Source organism: Urtica dioica, chromosome 10 (assembly GCF_054948205.1).
Source record: "Urtica dioica subsp. dioica isolate 48M chromosome 10, U.dioica_male_clone48M_v1_H2, whole genome shotgun sequence".
In the NCBI taxonomy this organism is placed as follows: Eukaryota; Viridiplantae; Streptophyta; class Magnoliopsida; order Rosales; family Urticaceae; genus Urtica; species Urtica dioica.
Genome location: NC_142765.1, coordinates 20,695,963 through 20,717,184, shown reverse-complemented (window position 1 = coordinate 20,717,184; position 21,222 = coordinate 20,695,963). Strand labels below are relative to the sequence as shown.

The window sequence follows — 21,222 nt, the reverse complement described above, 5'->3', positions numbered from 1 at the left end:
CGAGGCTGGCTGATTCCAAGGTGACGACTTCGACGGTGACGCGGAGCTACGACACAGAGCTCTACGCGATGCAGAGGGGCTGTCGGGCGAGCTCGCAGGTTGTTCCGGCCCGACGGCTACAAACATAGAGAGGGTGAGAGATTTTTAGTTTTCAGTTTTTAAACATAATAATACAAAAAATAAATTAATAAAAAAAAGGTTATTGGCGGCAAAAATCCCTGAACTTAGCCGCTGGATGCAGTTTGGTCCTCGATCTTTTTTTTCGTTGGGTAAAATCCCTAATGTTACATTAGAGTTTCGCCGTTACTCCTTTTGAGGGTTACATTTAACAGTTTGTCACTTGTTAAAATCGTGTGCAACAAAATTAAAAGAACCAAATGTAATACGTATTCTATACATTTAAAATATAGGAATTATGTCTGAAGAAAAAAAAACCCCAATATGAAACCTAATTTTCCCAAAGCACGATTTGGGAAGAATTCGAGCTCATCTTCACATCACGAAGTCGAACCCATGGACGAGGCGAACATGCGGCGGTATTCGTGCTATTGTGGACTGCCGGCCGTGGAGTGGACGTCATGGACACAGTCGAATCCCGGGAGGAGGTTCTATAGATGCGTTAAGGGAAAGGTAAGAAAAATCTCACCCATTTGTTCGTGTTTTAAGTTCAACCTCTGAGGTTGGGTTTAATTTTATTTTCCTTCCCGTTCTCAGGATGAGGATGTGTGTACTTTTTTCCTTTGGAAAGACCCTGAAATTTGCGCTAGAGCCAAGCAAATCATTCCCGGATTAATCAAGAAGAAGAACAAGTTAGAGTGCGAGATAGTCTCACTTCGAGTTCGAGTGGTTTGGCTGAAAAAAGTGTTATTTGCAACAGTGTTTCTAATGGTGGCTTTGTTTGTGTTAGTTGTAGTTGTCTGGTTTGGTTGGTTGTAATGTTTTGGTAATGACTGGTAATGGTATTGACTAGTATTGACTTGTTTTGGTAATGTCTGGCTGGTAATGTTTTCGTAATGTTTGGCTGGTTGTAATGTTTTCGTAATGGCTTTGTTTGTGCTCGTTGTAGTAGACCCTGACCTTGTTTATGCTCATTGTAATTGTCTGATTTGATGATGCTATTGTATTGACTTGTAGTAATGACAATGATTTTTGCTTTCTATTAACAGATTGCCTTGTAGTAATGATGCTATTGTATTGACTTGTAGTAATACCAACCAAATACAGGTCACAATATTCACAAAATTCAGGTCACAATACCAACTTAAATTTAGGTCACAAAATACATTTGGCCTATATATTCTGGAACAAAAGGCAACTTAAATTCAGGTGTCTAAATTATAATACACAAACTGCATCCAGTTGAAACATATCATGGTACTATGGCCTAAATAAAACTGTTTCGGATGTAACATTTGACTGCGATGAAGAAGCCTTGTCTTTTGCTTTCTATTTCTTCCTTCTCTCTTTTCTCTTAACAGTCTCTGGTGTTGGATTTTCTTTAATTGGTCTACCTCTCTTCTTCTTAACAATCACCTGCAATCAACCAAATGAAACATATTATATGAGTCACATGTCAATCTCTTCTTAGATTATATTAGTAACATAAATCAACACATACCTTCTCAGATTGAAGATTGGTACATTTGACTTGTGAATGTCCAGCTTGGCCACACTACTGCAGTGGTTCACTTGACCCTTCCTCGAATGCTTTGTAGCATAATCTGCATAAGGACCAAAACCTGCAAAAACACAAAACATACCATATCTGAAGTAAACTATAAGTACAACATAACTGAAGTAAAATATAAATATAACTATAACTACAACTTACATGGAGCAAGTTCATCGTTACTCATGTTTCTCTTCTTCTTGGGCCTACCAGGTAGTGCTAGTTCAGGAGGTGGTAGAATAGGGTTCAGTCCAGGCTCAGGCCATTTATTAGGGCTTGTCATTGGTTCTATGACCCCAGTATACGCAGCCACATAAGCCTCGCGCTTATACCAGGCATCAGTGAAGTCATGGACATCTAATCCTGACGACCAAATACATGATAATGCGTGCGGGCATGGTGTGCCAGATAGCTGAAATATCATGCAAGTGCAAGTCTTTGCCCTTAAATCTACCACAACCGTTTCAGAGCCCATAAAAGTAACATGAAACTTTGCATTCCCTGGCAGTGTTGATTGACAGAACCTTGCAACATTCTTATACTTTTCTGTCACTTTCAAAATTTGTTTGCCAATCGGCTGAACCCACTTCTGTACAGTTTGCCTCTTTGCCTCAAATCCAACCATAAGCAAAAACCTTATCTTCTCCAAAAGAGTGACAATAGGCTTGTCTCTTTCAGGTAGTTTGGATGAGTTGAAACTTTCACAAAGGTTGTTAAGTAACATGTCACACTTGACATTGTCTCTGAAATGAGATTTTGTCCACTCTTGGATCCTTCGCCGCCAGCCACTCATACACCTTCACATCTTCTTGTTTAAGTTCACTCATTTTTTATTGAACTCGAGAACTGTAGAGGCTCTAGCACATCCCCACAACATCTGTTTCAACATCAATCCACTGTGATCCTTCTTGAAATTTGCATGTAGATGTCGAACACAAAATCGCATTTCAGCTCCTGGGAACACGTCTGTAGCAGCTTTCTCTAATCCTTTTTGCCTTTCACTGATCAGTGTGAATACACTTGGGTTATGAATATCAAGATCTTCACTCAAGAGTGTCATAAACCAAGTCCAAGTCTGTGTATTCTCTTTCTCAACTACTGCATAAACTATAGGAAACTGTGAATTGTTTGGATCAATACCAACATCAGCTAGTAGCATTCCCTAGCAATACCCTTTAAGGAAACAACCGTCGAAACCAATCAGTGGCCTACATCCCCTATTGAACCCTTCCTTACAAGCCGTCATGCATATATAGACCCGTTCAAACACTCTTTTACCATTAACCATATTTGTTTTTAGAAGAGCAGTGGTCCCGGGATTTGTAGCCTTCAATTCCTTGTAGTAATCTTCCAAAACGGCGTATTGGTCTTTCACAGATCCCTCTAAGACTCGTCTTGCATTCTTCTTGGCTCTGTAGAACATGAACTTCGTCACATTTGTGAACTTTGCTGCAGCGCTCAATTCCTTGAAGCTTTGATTATCTAGATTAGGGTTCAGTCGAAAATAATCCAGAAAATGATTAGCAAGCCACATACTGGTGACTAGCTTATTATCAAATATTATCCCACAATCATGCATATCAATCAATGTATTAATTCTCACTGGCCTATTATCCGAATTAAGAACCTTTGTGTACATTACCCATTTGCACCCATTTCCTTTACATGTTGCCCTTAACGTAGTACTATCATTGTGGTAATAAACGAATTCCCTGTCCAACTTTATGAACTCTTCTCTTAGCATACGTCTCAGATGGACAATTGAGGGAAATTGCATACCTAGCCTGAATTTGAAATCAACCATGTTAGAGTGTGGGTTAAACTCCATCTTCTTAATCCTCGTCTCACCTTCGTCATCGCTGTGGAGGCTTTCAAGTTCACTCTCAGACCTAAACCCTTCAGAATCTTCATTTTCATGATCGTCATCGTTGCACGCCTCATTCACCGACGACCACCATTGTTGGGGATGGTTTGTGTTCGTCAAATCCTCTTCTTGCTCGTCCTGGTCTGCGTACTCCTCCTCTTCGAGTTCAAAATCTTCGCCGTCGTCACGCTGATGATCTTCTGTCATCATCGATGTCAATGGAGGATTGTGGGATGTGAAACTTTTCTACTCTTGTTTGAAGTTTGAATAAGATTATCGAGCCTTTTTCTAAAATTTTAAAGTTTATTTGTTGTTTTATTATGTTAGAAAAATACATAAAATGTGTATTCTGAATCTATGTTTTATCTTAGCCGTCCACGTAATCAGAGGAGTAACGGCGAAACTTGAATGTAACGTTAGGGATTTTACCCGACGAAAAAAAAGATCGAGGACCAAACTGCATCCAACGGTTAAGTTCAGGGATTTTTGCCACCAATAACCCATAAAAAAAAGAAAAAGAAAATACTATTTTACCCTTAATTTTTTTAACACCGTAATCAGATTTTTGACAGAAGGACTACAATTGATACAATGCAGGTTTTTAAGGTTTGTTATGTACGGTTTTTAAGTACAAGGGGCATCGGGTTACACGTGCAGGATTTCAAGGGAAATTCATGTAAATACTCCTTTTTTTATAAAGAATATGTAAAACTGTTTTACTGATTTACTAAACTTGTCTTGTGTAAAAAAATTTAAATATATACTTAGACTATGCTCCAAAAATTAAGAGATTTGTTAATAACTAGCCTTTTTCTACAGGGGATATTAAACTAATAGCCAAACTATGCATTTATTTGGGAATATAGCCAATATTAGCCCAGAGTCTCTAAAATACCCTTTCTCCAACTCCACCTGTCTCTCTCTCTCTCCCACGTTTAATCCACTCTTTTCGTGAGCTCCATCTCTGCCACCACAAAACTCTCCCCAAATCTCTCCTCCGATTTAACGATCAACGCCTTTACCGGAAAAACCACCACATAGCTCCATCGAAGCGGACCAAATCATCGTCGGCGAAGAGAACTCTGACTCCAGATCTAGACAGAGAAGAGTGAAAGTGAATAGAGGAGGAGAGTTCGATCGAAATTGATCTCCTCGGCCAAGTCCGGCGACGGAGACGAGAAATTCACCGAGAAATAAACACACACGCTCTCTCCTTCACACAGAGCCGCAACGCAGAATTGTCGACCACCGTCGAGAATCAGCCTCCGCCGTCGGCGTCGGAGGAGGAGAACAACGACGAGTCAAAATCTGGAAGTTTACAGCGACGAGTAACAACTATTTTTCCCTCATATCTTTCTTCCATCTCCGTCGCTCTCTCGTCTCCGTTTGATTTCTCTTATTTTTCAGATTCTGACGATTCGAATCACAATCTTTCCATTTCGATTGTCACTCTTCTTTCTCGTGATTTCAATAAAAAGGTATATACATCTCTTCATTCTCTTGATTAATTCAATGATTTGGTCTCTCTTTCTTTCGATATGTAAAGATCTAGGTTTTTTGTTTGTTTTATATATGTACGAACATGTATAACTGACCTCTTCTTTTTTAAATGAGTAATTTCATTTCCATGATTCGTAGATTTATTTATGAGAGTTGTTTTTTTTTTTTCTGACAGAACTATAAAATAAAAATATATATATCCAACGCCGGCGACAACAATCGGAGAGTCATCATCGCGATCTCTGATAGCTTCACTTTCGGAATCGTATTTACTGTTAGATTAACTAGTCATATTTACCATAGAAATGAATGATTTACTCAATGGTTAATATGATTTACTGTCGGATTTTTAGTCCACGATTGTTCACGGAAATAATTAGTAAATCGTATTTACTGCTAGATTAACTAGTCATATTTACCATATAAACGAATTATTTACTCAATGGTTAATATGATTTACTGTCGAATTGTTAGTCCTCGATTGTTCACAGAAATAATTAGTAAATCATATTGACCGTTAGATTAACTAGTCATCATTTCTGATACTTTTCCTGATAGATTAACTACAAAATGTTACAGTAAATAAAATTTACTTTTGTTCTTGTTATGGTAAATAAGATTTACTGTTGTTCTTATTACGGTAAATAAAATTTATTATTTTCTTGTTACGGTAAATAAGATTTACTATTGTTCTTGTTACGGTAAATAAGATTTACTATTATTCTTGTTACGACAAATAAGATTTAATGTAGTTTTTGTTATTGTTAATTAGATTTACTAATTTTTTTTGTTATGGATGATATTATTTACTATGATAGTTAATAATATTAACCTAAGGGTATAATTGGAATATTGGAATGTTGTCATGATAAATTGGCTATTTTCCTAAATATGTTAATAGTTTGGCTATAGTTTTAAAGTAGGGTTGTCATTTTGGTTAGTTGTTTAGCCGGCCCAAAAATTAATCAGGCGAAGAGTAGTATTTTAAAAACTATAAATTAAAAAATAGCCAATTTAAACATTTGGCAGTACTAAATAGCTAACGTTTGGTAAATCTTAAATAAATAATCACTTTCAGACGTAAATCTTAGATAAATAATCAACGTTTGGTATATGAAAGTGGCTATTTACCTAAAATTTACGTCTGAAAGTGGTTATATACCTAAAATTTACCAAATGTTGGTTATTTAACAATATTAAACGTTTAAGTTGCCTATTTCCCTAATGTACCATTTATATGATTTGCTATTTAGCCAATTTTTATAAATATTTAGTAAATAGCCATAATGCAATATTTACCAAATATTTACTAAAAATTATTTACGAAATCAGAATGACAAAACTTAGAAACCGTAAATCATCAACATGCTGCCACGTAATCATTGTGACTATTTATCAAATATTTATGAAAGATGAATTATTTAGTAATATAAAAGTGTAAATAACTAATTTACTAATTATTTATTTTTTAAAAACTTGTTACACGAATTGTAAACATAAAATAGAAAGAGTTGATTTTAGAATAAACTTATCTAGCTTATCCAAATACGCCGTCTATATCAAGTAACTAAAGCAAACGAAAAATTAGTAGTAGGTAACAATTTTCGGTATGTTCTTCTCCTAAACATGTAGTATATCTTTAGGCCTTAGGGTTTAGCACTTTTATCTTATAATATGATGCAATTGAAGAAAAGTTTGATTTTTGGGAAAATATCATAAGTATCCCTCGTGTTTAATTGAAATGCGAGATTTATCCCCTCTATTTTTAGAAATATCAGACATATTCATTCAGTTTAATATAAATGACATATACATCCCCTAAAAAATATTATATTACAAATATCACCATTTTCGTTTATTTTTTACAAAAAAATAATTTGAACTCCCCAAAATACCCTTAATGAAATAATTTTTTGTTTTTTATTCTATACAAAAAAATTAAATTAAAAAATTTCTTTATAAAAAGTTAAGGATTTTTTTTATAAAGAGAGATTTTGATTTTTTTTTTAATAAAATAGTGAATAAATATTTATTCTATTAAGGGTATTTTGGGGAGTTCAAATTATTTTTTTTGTAAAAAATAAACGAAAAGGGTGATATTTGTAATATAACATTTTTTTAAGGGAGGTATATTTCATTTATATTAAACTGAAAGGATATATCTGATATTTCTAGAAATAGAGGGGATAAATCTCGCATTTTTATTAAACACGAGGGATACTACATATATTTTCCCTTTTAACACAAATATATTAGTAAGTGGCAAACCAAGAGCGCCTCAAGGGTAAATTAGACATATTCGCTATACGTGGCAAAATAGTTTATGTGTCTCGTCTCAAACAAAGCATCAAGTTGCATTCGAATTTTCCATTTGAAAATTCCCTCTCAGAATAAATCATAAAGTGGGTCCCAAAACAGCTCCGTTTTCTTGACTTTGAACCTGGAAAATGGTCGGAATGGTCTTGTTCTCACTTGAGAACTTGCCACGAAATTAAGCCATCTTGGAGATAAAATAAGTAAAATAAACAACAAAACAAAATAAGAATCTTCAAGGGGAAAAATAAAGGAAAAAAATTTCGAATCCGCGTTTACTCTTCAATTATAATATACCTTCCACGTCATTACTTATTTGTTATAGTCACTTTTGATGGCGTGCGTCTGTAGTAATCTGTACTCTGTAGAAGATGACACAGATATGGACATAAATGAATTGGCAAATATTTAAGCCATAGGCAAAAAGTTAAATACGTTCTCTCTCTTCCTCTCCATTATTCTTTTCCTTTCACTCATATTTAAAAAAAATATAGCTCTGTTGAAGAAAAAGGCTAAAACCTTTTTGGGAGAAGAAGAAGAAGAAAGAAGAAGAAAGATTAGGCAAATGGGTTACCAAATCGTAGAGCCTCAAGTCAAAGAGTCTTCAAGTCCATTTAGAGCCTCATACAACACAACCCCAGAGAGACCCTCTTCACTCTCCGAGCCAGTAAGCTTGTGCCAAAGCCCATCTTCTTCCTCAGACACCTCTTCTCTCTTCAACACAAGCGCCCATGAAAGTTTCTCATCAAACAACAAGGCTCACATTCATCACCACAGAAAAACGGGGAAGAAAAATGGGAGCTTCACTTTCAGAATCAAAGACCATGGTACTAATACTATACTAACTAATAATAATATATTTTATGTAAATATAATTGATTGTTGGTTGTTTGTGGTTGTGGGTAGTGAAACTTGGGTCAAAGCTGTCTGAGACGGTCAAAGGGAAGCTGAGTTTAGGGGCTAGAGTGATAAGAGAAGGTGGGAGAGGGAATATATTCAAGCAGATATTTGGGGTCAAAGAAAGTGAAAAGCTTTTGAAGGCCTCGCAGTGCTATGTATCAACAACCGGTGGTCCGATCGCTGGTCTTGTTTTTATTTCCACTCATAAGATTGCCTTCTGTAGTGAGAGGCCAATCACAATCCCATCTTCTTCAACAACCGGCCAATTGATCAGAACTCATTACAAGGTATTTTCAATTATATAAAACAAAATAAAATAAATTAAATTAAATCTTTCGTTTTTAGGAGGGAATCTTTGATTCTCTTTTTCTATGGTCCCCGAAGAGAACTTGTTGTCTACTGGTCGTATTCTGATTCCTATTTTTTATATATTCTTCTTAAACTCCTAATTATTTTACATCATTATTCTTTTGTTATTGGCTGTTCATATTTTGGACCAAAAAATGGGTATCCAATGACACCAATTATAGATGGAAAAATTGTACAAAATAGCTATTTGAAACTTACTAATTAGTAAAATAGTAAAGTTTCAATTTTTTTAGTAAAATAGTCAATTTTTTTTTTTGAAATCAGATCATTTTGACTATTTCACTAAATTAAGACATACATCGACTATTTTGCAAATTCATAACTTTAAATTGGTCGTTAGCTACATCACTCTAATTACATGATAAATTTAATTTAGAGGATAATTAGAAACATATTATATATATAGTTAAATTATCGTATTGGTTAAACAACTTAGCAAAGTAACCAAGCTTTGTCATCCTAACTAGCCACTTAGAGCATCTCCACTAGAGCACCAAATCCCACCTATATTGCGTGGGATGCTCCAGTGGATCTGCATATTCCACGTTATAATAGCGTGAGATCAAAAATTTGAACAGTGCAGCGTTACAAATGGTCCAGATTTTATATAATTATTTAATATTAACCCCTAAAATTATTTTTTTATATAAAATTTGTTATGTTCTAGTTTGTTTTACTTTATTTTAATTGAGTTGTGTTATATTTATTTTATTTTAATTGTGTTGTGTTGTTTAATGTGTATTTATATTTATAATTATAATTAATTTATAGAGTAATATTTTACTCATTATCATAATTCTTTCAAGTTATCTAATTAGTAATAATAATAAAAATATAGGGGTAGAAGTATAAATAAAAGATAAAAGGGGATAAAAATAGAGAGGAAAATAGAGTGGGAAATAGAGTTCGGTCGGAGAGAAATAACTGTTTACTGAAAAATAGAATGAAAAATAGAGTGAGAAATAAAGTGGTCGGTTGGAGATGGTCTTAGGTATGCTAATTGCAAATTCCAGTTTCAATGATTAACAATTAATTTTACTTCCCTAAAAAAATAATTAATAGCTAAAAATTACCTTTTGTTTTTACTTGGAATAATTTTAAAATCTGAACTATTTGAGAAAATTATTAGTTTTGTGACAGTAATTTTGCATTGTATTGTTTGGGTTTATCACTTACGTGCAGTTGGAAGGGGCCGGGCATCTCTTAATAAAAAAAATTGATACAATGTTACAATATTATAAGTTTTTTGTGTATTTTTATTAGTTAATTAAATGTTTTTTTAATATAGTGCGAAACATGGGTATTTTCCAAAAGTCATCTTCCTTTAATTTGTTTAGAGATCAATTATATATGTTGACTTTAGTAGTTGGCTTGCGAAGAAAGTGTAGAAGACAGAGACGAATCATTTTTGCTCGGAGATAGAGACAGATCAGAGAACATTGTGCATTGAACTAGAATTTTTTAATGGGTGTTGCTATTTGTCCCGATTCACGAGTGGGAACAATCCACTCGTGAGTTGACACGTGGCAGTTAGTGCCACGTGTCAACTCACGAGTGGATCGTTCCCCACTCGAATAGGGACAAAAATCATTTCCCTTTTTTAATTACTATATGTGTGTATATATAATATATATATTTGACGCAAAAAAAAAAAAAATACTTGTAATAAAATTTACATGGACTGGTCAACTGCTATGACAAAATTTGCGTGTAGTAGTTGGATTCAATGCTAAGCCAGGAAAATGTTTGATTTAAAATATTATAATCAACTTAGAAATTCAACAACATTTTACCAATTAATTATATTATCTATTTTTGAGTAGTATTAGGATCTTGCTTGAACTTATAAATCCTCTTGACTTCTGAATTTTATTTTCTTCTTAAGATCAATTTTTATGAGAGTTTTGTTTGATGGTTGACCTTTTTTTTTCATAAATATTTTATTTTCATAGGTGGTGATACCAATTGAGAAGATCAAGAGAGCCGACGAAAGCGAAAATGAGGACAAACCGGAACAGAAATACATTAAAATAGTTACGGATGACCACTTCGAGTTCTGGTTTATGGGATTCTTAAGGTATGAAATAGCTTTCAAAAACCTTGAAAAAGCCCTCAAAATGGCCAACCAAATGTGACGAAACCATGTTACAAAAATATTAGGACCTTGTTTTTTAGTTATTTGCGTGCTTGCGCAACAGAAATTTGATAGTTCTACAATCAATATATTGTGATGACGTTCATTTCCAATAGCCCGTGTAACTAAAACCAGCAAGCGTGTTGTGTATTATTTTTTTTTTATAATATCTAACGACTTTGCTTTGATCTCCAAAATAACAATTTTTTTTCTAGTGTAGTTAATATTTTTATTCAGTCTTTACCGTTTTGTCCACGCTCACATGATTAGTATCTTATCATTGGAAGCTTACAGTATAATTGCAAATTTTTCTTCTGTATATGGAGTTTTAAACTGTGATTAATAAATTTGAGAGAGGGGTTTTTTTTTGTTATTTTAGGATAGGGAGGGGCCTTTTTGTAAAAAAAAAAAATCTTGGGAGATTGTTTCGTAACACTTGCATTTTGAAAAGGTAAACGCCTTGTGGTTGAAGTAACTTCAATGATAAATTTAATGCACAAAATGTTTTCGTTATTTGTTACTCTCTGACTTACGTATAAATAACTGCAATCACTGGTGGAGCCACAATATCAATCACGGGGACAAAATAATAATATTAATATAAAAGTCAATACAAATTTAGACGAATATATTAAAGTTTCCAACATGTATGAAGTATATTATCAATATGAATTCATTGATCAAAGACACGAAGAAGGAACTATAAACCAGGAGGAATATCAAGCAATGTATTTTTTTTTAATAAAATATCAAGCTATGTATTTAATTCGATCAAATGTTAATTTTTCTATTCTAGATATATAATTGTATGAAATATGAAGTATGGACGGGATAGATCCCGAGCATAAGCGTCATGGGATAAACAAGGATTCAAAAGAGAAACGGTCCTCATGGAAAAAAATCATAAGATAGACCATCACATATTGCTGAAATAAGAGGTCAATATAACAATAAAGATCTTGCATCAAGCGTCAACCAACAAAACATAAACAAACTTGATTCCCCAATTTAGAGGATCAACAAAATAGTGACACCATAGTCACAGTAATATATCCCAGAAACATGGATAAGGAAAAACGGTTTGACTGAAATTTCATAAATATATCAAGTGTGTGCTCGGAAGGTATGAGCACAGACACTCGAATATAAAAAATTAAAAAAAAAAATCAAGTCTAAGCTCGGAAGGCATGAACACAAAAGCTTGAACGAAATTTTAAAAAAAAAATAAGTATGTGCTCGGAAGATATGAGCATAACATTTGAATGAAATTTAATGTAAATTTAAGTCTATGCATTGAGCGCATAAAAACTTAGAAGAAGTTTCAAAATATATCAAGTCTAAGCTTGAAAGGTATTCGCACAAATACTTCGATGAAAGTAACAAAAATAATAAGTATATGTGTTAAGAAAGACTATTTAGACTAAATTAAAAAAAAAAAAAAAAAAAAACAAACAAAAAAAAAAACAAAAACATGACTAAATAAAGACATGACTAAAATTTAAAAAAAAAATGTCATGTGCTCGGAATGTATGAGCACAAAACACTCCAATGGAATTTTAATAGAGCATTAATTTTATGCTCATAAGATAAAGATTTAGATTAAATTTCAAGTCTCCTAAACTCTAAAGTTATAAAGCTATGAGTAAAAAGATTCGAATAAAATTTTGAAAAATATCTAGTATATATGTGCTATGAATGTATGAGCGAAAAAACTTGAAATAAATTAAAAAAAATATATATATCAACTTTGTGATCAGAAGGTATACTCACAGAAGTCTTGAATGAAATTTCGACAAATATCACGTATGTGAATGTATGATCACAAAAGACTTGAATGAAACTTAAAAAACTTATCAAATATGTGTTCGGAAGGTATCAACACAAAACACTTGCATGTAAAATAAATAATAAATGTGTCCTCCAAAAGTATGAGCACAAACACTCGGATGGAATTATAAAATATATATATATATATATATATATATATATATATATATATATATATATATATATATATATATTGTGTGCTCATAATGTATGAGCACAAACCCTAAAATGAAATCTTTAGAAAATATTCACCAAAGGTCAAACAAAAGTAAAAATACTTTCTTAGACAAACAAAAAGCCAACATGGCTCATAATCGAACTCTTGGTCAAAGTAAAATAGCCAAAATAAAAGTTTCTTATTATATATCAAATACCAATAAACTAGAAGGTTATTGTTAGGCATCAAAATAGGAACTCGGATCCTTTTTTTTCCCCTCCAATTAAAATAGAAAAATTAGTCAATCTAAGCCACATCAAACGTTGCAATTGTAAACTAGCCATCGTTTCCTTTATTTTTCGAATCTAGCCAATTTTGATGACGTGGCATATTTATGTATGATTGTATTTACTATATTAGCCTTCCTTTCAATTCAAAATGACTAGCCCACGTTTGCACACGTTCAATGCTTTCATATTTCTTAAATTCTTGGCTTTCCATTTTTGTAGCGGTATTCTTGGCTTTCATATTTCAAAATGACTAGCCCACGTTTGCACACGTTCAATTATGATTCTCTCTCTCTCTCTCTCTCTCTCTCTCTCTCTCTCTCAAACAATGCTGCAATTCCAGAAGATTACGAAGCCCATGCTCGCCGCCGTCGAACAAGATTTTAGTTCCTTTATCTTCACCGTCGGAGCCGCCCCAAGGAACCGACCGGCGTCCTCCCTCCACGGCGACGTCCAGGCTGTCGCGCGTGCCGACTTGGACTCCAGCGAGCGTCGGATCTGGTGCGTGGGCACCGGAGTCGCGTGGGTCTGCAACGCCAGATGACGACCTCGCCGGACCGCGTCGGATCTGGTCCGCTGGCGTCGGGATTGCTCGGACCGACAGCGCCGGTGGGGGGCGAGGTCTTGGCGAGCGTCGAGGCGGGCTTGTGCGTGCTGGGACCGCTCGGATCTGGGGCGTCCGAACGCGCTAGCCGCGCGCCGGTTGGGGGCGAGGCCTTGGCGAGCGTCGAGACTGGCTTGCGAGCACGGGGATTGGCCGGATCTGCAGCGTCGGGTGCCTCTCTCGCCCAAGAGGACCAGCTCGCCGCCGTTCATGGTGCTAGACGAGGCCTTGGCGAGCGTCGAGGCTGGCTTGCGAGCACGGGGATTGGCCGGATCTGCAGCGTCGGGTGCCTCTCTCGCCCAAGAGGACCAGCTCGCCGCCGTTCATGGTGCTAGACGCTCCATTCTCCTTCGCGCGTCTGGTGGCTTTAATTTCTGTTTTATTTTGGTTTAATCTCTGTTTATTTATGTTAATTTTAGTAAATTTTTTAAATAGAAACGGAGCTGAATTGATCACAAATCGAGCAACAAAAATGTCAAAGGTTGAGAGATTGATAATGGTGAAGCTTTCATGGCCGGATGCAGTTGATTTTGGATGAATATTAATTCTGTTGAATATCTCTGTTTATTTATGTTAATTTTAGTAAATTTTTTAAATAGAAACGGAGCTGAATTGATCACAAGTCGAGCAACAAAAATGTCAAAGGTTGAGAGATTGATAATGGTGAAGCTTTCATGGCCGGATGCAGTTGATTTTGGATGAATATTAATTCTGTTGAATATTTCTGTTTATTTCTGTTAATTATGGTAAATTTACATATGTGCAGGTAGAGCCGATTTCATTTCATTTCCTTTAATACGCATTTAAATAGATATCTTTTTAAATGCACAAAATTGGATCCGAGATTTACTACCACCGTTGACTTTTGAATTTGGTCTTCTACAAACGTTGGCTACTACTTTTAAAAAGAAAGCACTACAATTACTTAGGGGTATTTCAGTTATTTTGTACCCGTAAATTTCAAAAATTGGCTAGATTTAAAAATTAACCAAACGTTGGCTAGATCTCAAAAACCACGTTTCAATTTGGCTACGTTGCTAGTTTGCCCATTAAAATAAGTTATATCATCATTTTTTAACTATTAATTTAGATTTTTTTTAAATTAAATTAACTTATTTTGATTGGACACCACACAAAAAAAAAGGACTGAAGATCTATAAAAGGCAACACAATCACACGATAAAAGTTAACATAATGCATATTGATGCGTCGTTAGGGAATTTCTAATAATTATAAGAAGAAACAAAATTACAAGAGCATTGTAATTATAACATAGTGTATCCGTACAAACTCGACGAGTTTCATAAACTTACGTACCATCATAAGCAAAAGCCAGACCATGCATCCCAATTTATTTAAACCAAATTAAAGCCCTAACAACAAGTACGAAGTTCATTATTAGTTATACCAAAAACACTCATAAATTAAGCTCTCTCGAACCTAACAAGAAAAGGAGGCAAAGTCTCGTTCAAACTCAGACCCAACCTTTTGACCCCATAACCATCAACGTTCTCAAACACACCCACGTCACGACAAATCACTTTACAGAAATTACAAACCGTGGGACAGAACACGATCTTGTAGCCACCGACATCGTTGCTCTGATCTTCATTCCTCGCGATCTTGAACCAGTTGCTCAGAGTCTTCGGACCCGGAGCTCCGGCGATCCCGCCGGTCTTCACGAACCTCCGGCTCGACGATACCTCGCCGGAGTCATCATCATCTCCGGCGAGCCTCCAGACCGAAGAGCACTTCTTCCGACCGTACGGTTTCCGGGCTCTAAACTCGACGTTGAGATCGGTCGAGAGGCTTATGAACTTCCCTTGGTTCGCCGGAGAGAATGTCACCGGAACGCCCTTTGAGGACTGAGAACGGGACTGGGTTTGGACCACGTCGAGAGGACACGTGGTGCTTTTTCGCGGCGATAATGACGGCTTTACCCCTCCGCCGCGGCGTCGGATTGCGGGTAAGATGTGGTACGGAACGCCCCTTTGAAGTCTTTTCCCTGAGATGTCAAGGACTTTTGTTGAAATGGCATTTGTGGAAACTGCGAAGGTTAAGAGGAAGAAAGAAATGGCGATACTAACGATCGTTGTTTTGTCGTATGTGAAAGTTGTCTTCATTTTGTGGCTGTGTGTGTTTTTGAGGGTTAGACTTGTGTACGTATTTGTATAGAGGGTTGTGATTGTGAAGATCTAAGGTCAAAGTCAAATACAATGGATTTAATTTAAGCAACATGGTTTTGAATTTTGATTAATTTGTTATATAGAAATAGAAGAAAAGTCGTACTTTTTTGTTTGACTTTAATGGAGATCAATTAAAAAATAAAATATTTTGGTCAACTATCTTTGGCTATCAAAACTCACATGGTGTTGTCGGCCTAAAAACTAAAATTTCAGTTAATAATATTAACAAAAAAAAATTAATAATGGTAAATGGTAATCGATCGCATATATAATTAATCAAATCGATCGAATTTGTTTTAATGGATTCGCATGTACCTTGTTAAGCGATTGATTTAAGATGGAAATTAAACTATGTGCCCCTACCGTATTGTTATTAAAGTCTTCGTTAAGGTGATGAGAACTAGTAAAAAGTCTAGAGTTGATTTGGAAGCGAGATCCCGTTGTGTGTACACTTTCGCAACATCTCCTTGAAACGCGTCCACGCTTCGTGGAGTGACTCCCACTGATTGAAGTTGGGGATCTCGTTGTGCAGGTGAGCGATCTTCTTGAATGAGAATAATTTGGTGAAGAACGTGTTGCAAAGCTCTTCCCATATGGATATGGAGTTGCCGGACAGAAATTGGAGCAAACTCTTCACTCGCGAAGTGAGAAGGAGAAGAGGCGCAACCAAATAGCATCTACCGAGATGTTGTGAATGCGAAAAGTGTCGCACATCTCGGTGAAGTGGGCGATGTGGTCATTTGAGTCTTCGTTCGGGGCTCCTGAGAATTGATTAATTTGTTGAACCATTTGGATTTTCCCCGTCTTTATCTTGAAGTTCTGATCACCCCCGATGGCTGGCCTTTGGAACGTCGAGCGGTATCCTTGGAACATGGATATGATGTAGTCAATGAGTGGCCTTTCAGACTGGTCGCTCATGATCACTAGTTTTTTTTTTCCTTCTGATTTCTTTTACACGTTTTCTCCATTTCCTCGTTGATCGAAAGAAGACTCTCGTCAGCGTCTTTCCGAATACACTTTCAAAACACGAAAGTGAACATAAAAAGAAAAGTGAGTAAAAAAAACAAGAAAAATAGAGGGAGTTCAAATTGAAAACTAGCTAATCTAACAACGGTTAAAGATAGTCCCCGACAACAACGCCAAAAACTTATTGCGATATTTCCGGTGCGTGAACGTAGTCACTCAAGTAATATAATTCGTAAGTACGAGTCAATCCCACGAGGACTTTGCTTAACCGAAAGTAAACTAACTATCAACGAATTGAACTCAAGAATAGCAAGGTGATTATCAACTAAACTGCATAAAATAAATAAACAAGCAAATTAAATACGAGTGAACGAGTATTAGGAAGGCAAGGCAACGGCTTCGCTAAATTCTCCTATGGTCGAGATTTCTATAACTACGCACAATTTTTTGGTTCTCTCTCTTCACTAATCACACACACGTAATATTATCGTTAACTCTCTCTCGAGCATCTAACAACCTATGTCAATATCGGGTTCTTATCTCTCGATCTCAAACTGTAAAAATACGACAAGCATTACAATCCTAGCTATCTCTAGCCTAGGAATGTACTACAGTGAAATCATTCATATGCGTGATTGTTAATTCTCTCTTTAGCAACTAAACAATCCTAGGATTCATAAATGCGGTAACTAATCTCATACAAGTATTAAGCACAGAAATATCAAGCAAGCGATAGAGAAGATGAATAAAAAAAATACTTCAATTAAAACATAATTAATCCACAACCATATTCAAGCAAAGCTAAGCCATACCCCTCAAGGGGTTTAGTTCATGACGTCGATAGAAACACAAAAGCAAATTATGGTGTTCGAGTCGCATAAATCATCTATTCTTTAAGCATTAGACGTTAGAGGGTGTGAACAAATATTCGATTTGAAATCTCTCTCTTTCGAGACACATTTCCTACACGGGAATTTTTTTATTGGGAACGTGTCGTGTTGCAAAGGCTACTTAGTCAAACTAAATCTTTTTGGGTTCATATGATAATTGGCTCGGATTCGGAAATTTTTGTAGGTTGAGGCATTTAACTAACACTAGACAATGTTGCTAAACTTTGTTATCACCATTCTTTTGTAGTGTAACTTCTTTGGTGTGTTTATTTTATCGTGTAGTTTTGTGTGTTTCTTGAGGACAAGTAATAGTTCAAGTTTGGAGGTATTTGATGAGTGCATTTTATATGTACAAATCGCTCGTTTCCGGGCTTGAATCAAAGCGATTCCTCAGATGTTTATGATATTTCTTGTAGTTTTCTTTGTTATTACAGGTATTTCATGAGCTAAAAGTGTTTTGAGAGTAATGGACAATTTCATGGTGATTTGAAGATTTTTTGGACGAGCTAGAGCTAATAAAAAAATATGGCGCCTTCTTCTGCATGGTTTGAGATTTTGAAGTGACTCTTCTGGATAAATTCTTTCCACCATAGGATAGAGTTTTCTCTTAGCTTTTCAAAGCATATTTATTTGCTAAAATCGGACATCGGAACAAGAAGATATATCTAATTAAAAATCGATTTGCGCAGTTCAAATCTTCCACGCGCCACGTTGTGCACTGCTCAAATCTTCCGCGCACTGCGCATTGCATCCAATGCTGTTTTCGCAAGTTTCCCTATTTTTAAGCCATTTCAATCCAAAGATCTCATCTAAGGGTCAAAATAGGTCCGAAAATCACCCAAAATCCTATATATAAGAATTTAGATTCTCAAAAATACATCTTTCTCTTTCTTTTAGTTTTTCATATCTTGTTTGGTTGTTTTTAAGAGCTTGGAGAAGAGAAAAAGTGTTTTTCGCCATAATTGACAACCCGACGACTCTCTCGACCTTGACTTCTCTGATTCTTTTTTGTTCTCTTATTTTTTTTTTATTGCTCTAGATTATTGTTGAACATCGTTGATTTAATATTAATTCCTTTTTCTTTTCCGTGTTGATTTTATTGCTTTCAATTATTATTTTGTGATTATCTTTATTTATGAATTCTTTTAGCGGTTAGATTTTTATGGGGATACGATGTAGCTTGAACCGATGTTAACATTCTCAAATATTTGTCTATTGTTCATTCCCGAATATGCTTGCTTGATTATTAATCATGCTTGATGTAAGTTCATTGATTAGCTACCTTTGAATTATTCTTTTAGGATTGTTTGTTGTTCAAGAGAAAGTAAATTATCATTCTTTTGCTATAATCATCACGATCGACCTAGGTTAGTAGAATCGAAAGTGCAATCGTTTGAATTCTTGTTTTTTATGTGTGTGATTGTTTTAATAGAATTAGAGAGCGAGATGGTAACAATTTGTCAATTGCATAGATTTGCTAGAACATTCGAGAGATGCTAGGAATAAATTAAAAAGAGTGAGATTGGTAACATAGGAACGAGACAACAATAGACAATATAAGGATAGTTAACTTAGTCGGTTCGTGATGAAGTCGTGACCCTGCTTTTCTCTTTCACTTAAACTTGTTTTATTGTTTTTTTAATAAATTTCGTCAGTCATTTAAAATCATCTCTCCCGTTAACTTTAGAATCAATTTGCGTCAAATTAAAGAAGTCGTTAAAATTACTAGTGCTCCTATGATAGATACTCGTATTTAACGTACATTATATTATTTGGCCGACAAATGCGCTTGCGTGATTTATTCTCAATAAATTCTACGCGACTTTTTTTTGAAATCGTGGTTTCACCCGACAGCACTAATCACATATAGCCTTATAAAAAATGGTAAATGATACAAATAATTTGAATGTGATGCTTGTTAATTGGTATAATCGAGCCAAACAAACCGGTTATTTTAACATCCTCTTTTAACAATAATTGCAAGTTTGCAACAACAACAAAAAAAGGGGTTAATGGAAATTTTCTTCGATAAGACGTCGCTGTCAAATCTTACGTCGTCGCTTTGATACTCTCATACACGTGTCTTCCCTCGCCGCTGCGGTGAGTCTCACCGCATTGACTCCGACCGGCGCTTTGCCACGTCCTGCCACGTCACGAACCCTTCACTCTCTCGGCCTCACATTCCGAGCGTTCAGCGGCTGCTCTAAGGAAGCCCTTGACGCTCCGGTGCCGGAGAATCCTCCTCTGATCCGACGACTCTCTCACCAACATCCCTTTCTCCTCCGCCACCGCAGTCGTCCCAACCGCCCATAAAAGTCAACCCCGGACTCTCGAAGCCCTGAGACCCGAACGCCACGTATAAAACCCCCCGTCCTCTCTCGTCCAGCCACCGGAGGTACTCGGGCCTTGGCTCAGGAATATATCATTACTGTTGACGGCGAGGCAGAGCGGTCCGACGCACCACGCCCTGGGCCGGCTCAAGGGGAGGGCAAATGGGGCCATTGCCCAAGGCCCCTCCCCCCAATAAGGCCAATATTTTTTAATAAATATATTTATACATATAAAATTATTATATAACTTCACTCGTAATTAATTTGTAGTTACAATATTATTAAATTGTTATAATCTGTAGTATTAATTTACAGTTATAATTACAAGTACAATTAAATAAACTTAACATTTTGTATTTATTAATAATTTATATGATAATTAATAAAACTATTTAAAAAAATTGGGGGCCCTTAAATGAACCCCCTTAATTGTTGAGCCGGCTCTGACCACGCCTTGGGGCCGAACTCCCGGTTCCAGTGCTCGACGAACGCCGACTCAATCTCGATGAAGCTGTTCACGACAAGGCCCGAGCTTTTTGCAGTGGCCGCGATGAACTTCAACACGAACTCAGAATGAGCCGGGCCGAGACACTCGGGTCTGCGACAGTTGGCTTCGCGAAGCACGACCATGGCGTCGAAGGACAAGCCGTAGAAGACGAGCCTCGGGACGACGAGCTCTTGAGTCCACCAGAAGAACCCGTCGGAGACCAGGAAGCTGACACGTGGCGATAAGGACTCCATGGCGCGCTGGCCTCATGAGCTCTGTCTCCACGGCGAAGGAGGTGAAGAGGGACATGGAAGGGAGGGCGTCGGTGCTCTCGGCTCCGGCGGGGATTCCCGGCAGGTTCGCCGGAGTGGTGAGGACCGTGACGGCGACGCCGCCGTGGCGGAGGAAGAGGCTGGCCAGCTGGAGGAGAGGAATTGTGTGGCCTTTGGACATGAAGGGAAACAGTACGACGTGTCGTCATTATCCGATGACTTCTCGTTTACAGAGAGACAAACAATGTTACATGTTTTTTAATTTTGCGTGTTCTTGCGTCTCTTTAATGAAAGGAAGCGATTCTACAAGATGTGCTTTATTTTATTTTTGATGTGGCACATGATGATACCAAACTACGACCCGCGAATTCCGGATCTCGAGCCAAAGCATGTAGCGTGTGACACGTCACACCCTGGGCCGATATCGTCTCCTTCGACGGAGAGAATATCTCTCCGGCTAGCAGTGG

At 36.3% G+C, this 21,222-nt stretch overlaps 2 protein-coding genes and 2 pseudogenes across 2 annotated transcripts; 1 reads left to right on the top strand and 3 right to left on the bottom strand.

Annotated features, from left to right (window-relative positions):
• Positions 1-1,529: 1,529 nt before the first annotated feature.
• On the bottom strand, positions 1,530-2,393 carry LOC149383894 (uncharacterized). Its single transcript, XM_089627939.1, has 3 exons — positions 1,832-2,393; positions 1,619-1,739; positions 1,530-1,533 (listed from the first exon to the last, which is right to left on the bottom strand). The coding sequence occupies exons 1-3, from the start codon at positions 2,391-2,393 to the stop codon at positions 1,530-1,532; spliced, it is 687 nt and encodes a 228-aa protein (XP_089484065.1).
• Positions 2,394-7,779: 5,386 nt separating this feature from the next.
• On the top strand, positions 7,780-10,887 carry LOC149383893 (putative GEM-like protein 8). The gene is made up of 3 exons (XM_089629405.1): positions 7,780-8,173; positions 8,253-8,533; positions 10,568-10,887. The coding sequence occupies exons 1-3, from the start codon at positions 7,912-7,914 to the stop codon at positions 10,748-10,750; spliced, it is 726 nt and encodes a 241-aa protein (XP_089485531.1). The 5' UTR covers positions 7,780-7,911; the 3' UTR covers positions 10,751-10,887.
• A 4,121-nt stretch (positions 10,888-15,008) lies between these two features.
• LOC149383892 (kunitz trypsin inhibitor 5 pseudogene) lies at positions 15,009-15,774 on the bottom strand (annotated as a pseudogene).
• A 4,043-nt stretch (positions 15,775-19,817) lies between these two features.
• Positions 19,818-20,960, bottom strand: LOC149383891 (UDP-glycosyltransferase 90A1-like; annotated as a pseudogene).
• Between the last annotated feature and the right edge of the window lie 262 nt (positions 20,961-21,222).

Bases quoted from the DNA above. Each gene is read 5' to 3' on its own strand.
- LOC149383894 (XM_089627939.1), bottom strand. From the start codon at position 2,393: ATGTTACTTAACAACCTTTGTGAAAGTTTCAACTCATCCAAACTACCT. The intron at 1,740-1,831 runs GTAAGTTGTAGT...GTGTTTTTGCAG, and splicing joins TAACGATGAACTTGCTCCAT to GTTTTGGTCCTTATGCAGAT.
- LOC149383893 (XM_089629405.1), top strand. From the start codon at position 7,912: ATGGGTTACCAAATCGTAGAGCCTCAAGTCAAAGAGTCTTCAAGTCCA. The intron at 8,174-8,252 runs GTACTAATACTA...GGTTGTGGGTAG, and splicing joins TTTCAGAATCAAAGACCATG to TGAAACTTGGGTCAAAGCTG. The intron at 8,534-10,567 runs GTATTTTCAATT...TTATTTTCATAG, and splicing joins TGATCAGAACTCATTACAAG to GTGGTGATACCAATTGAGAA.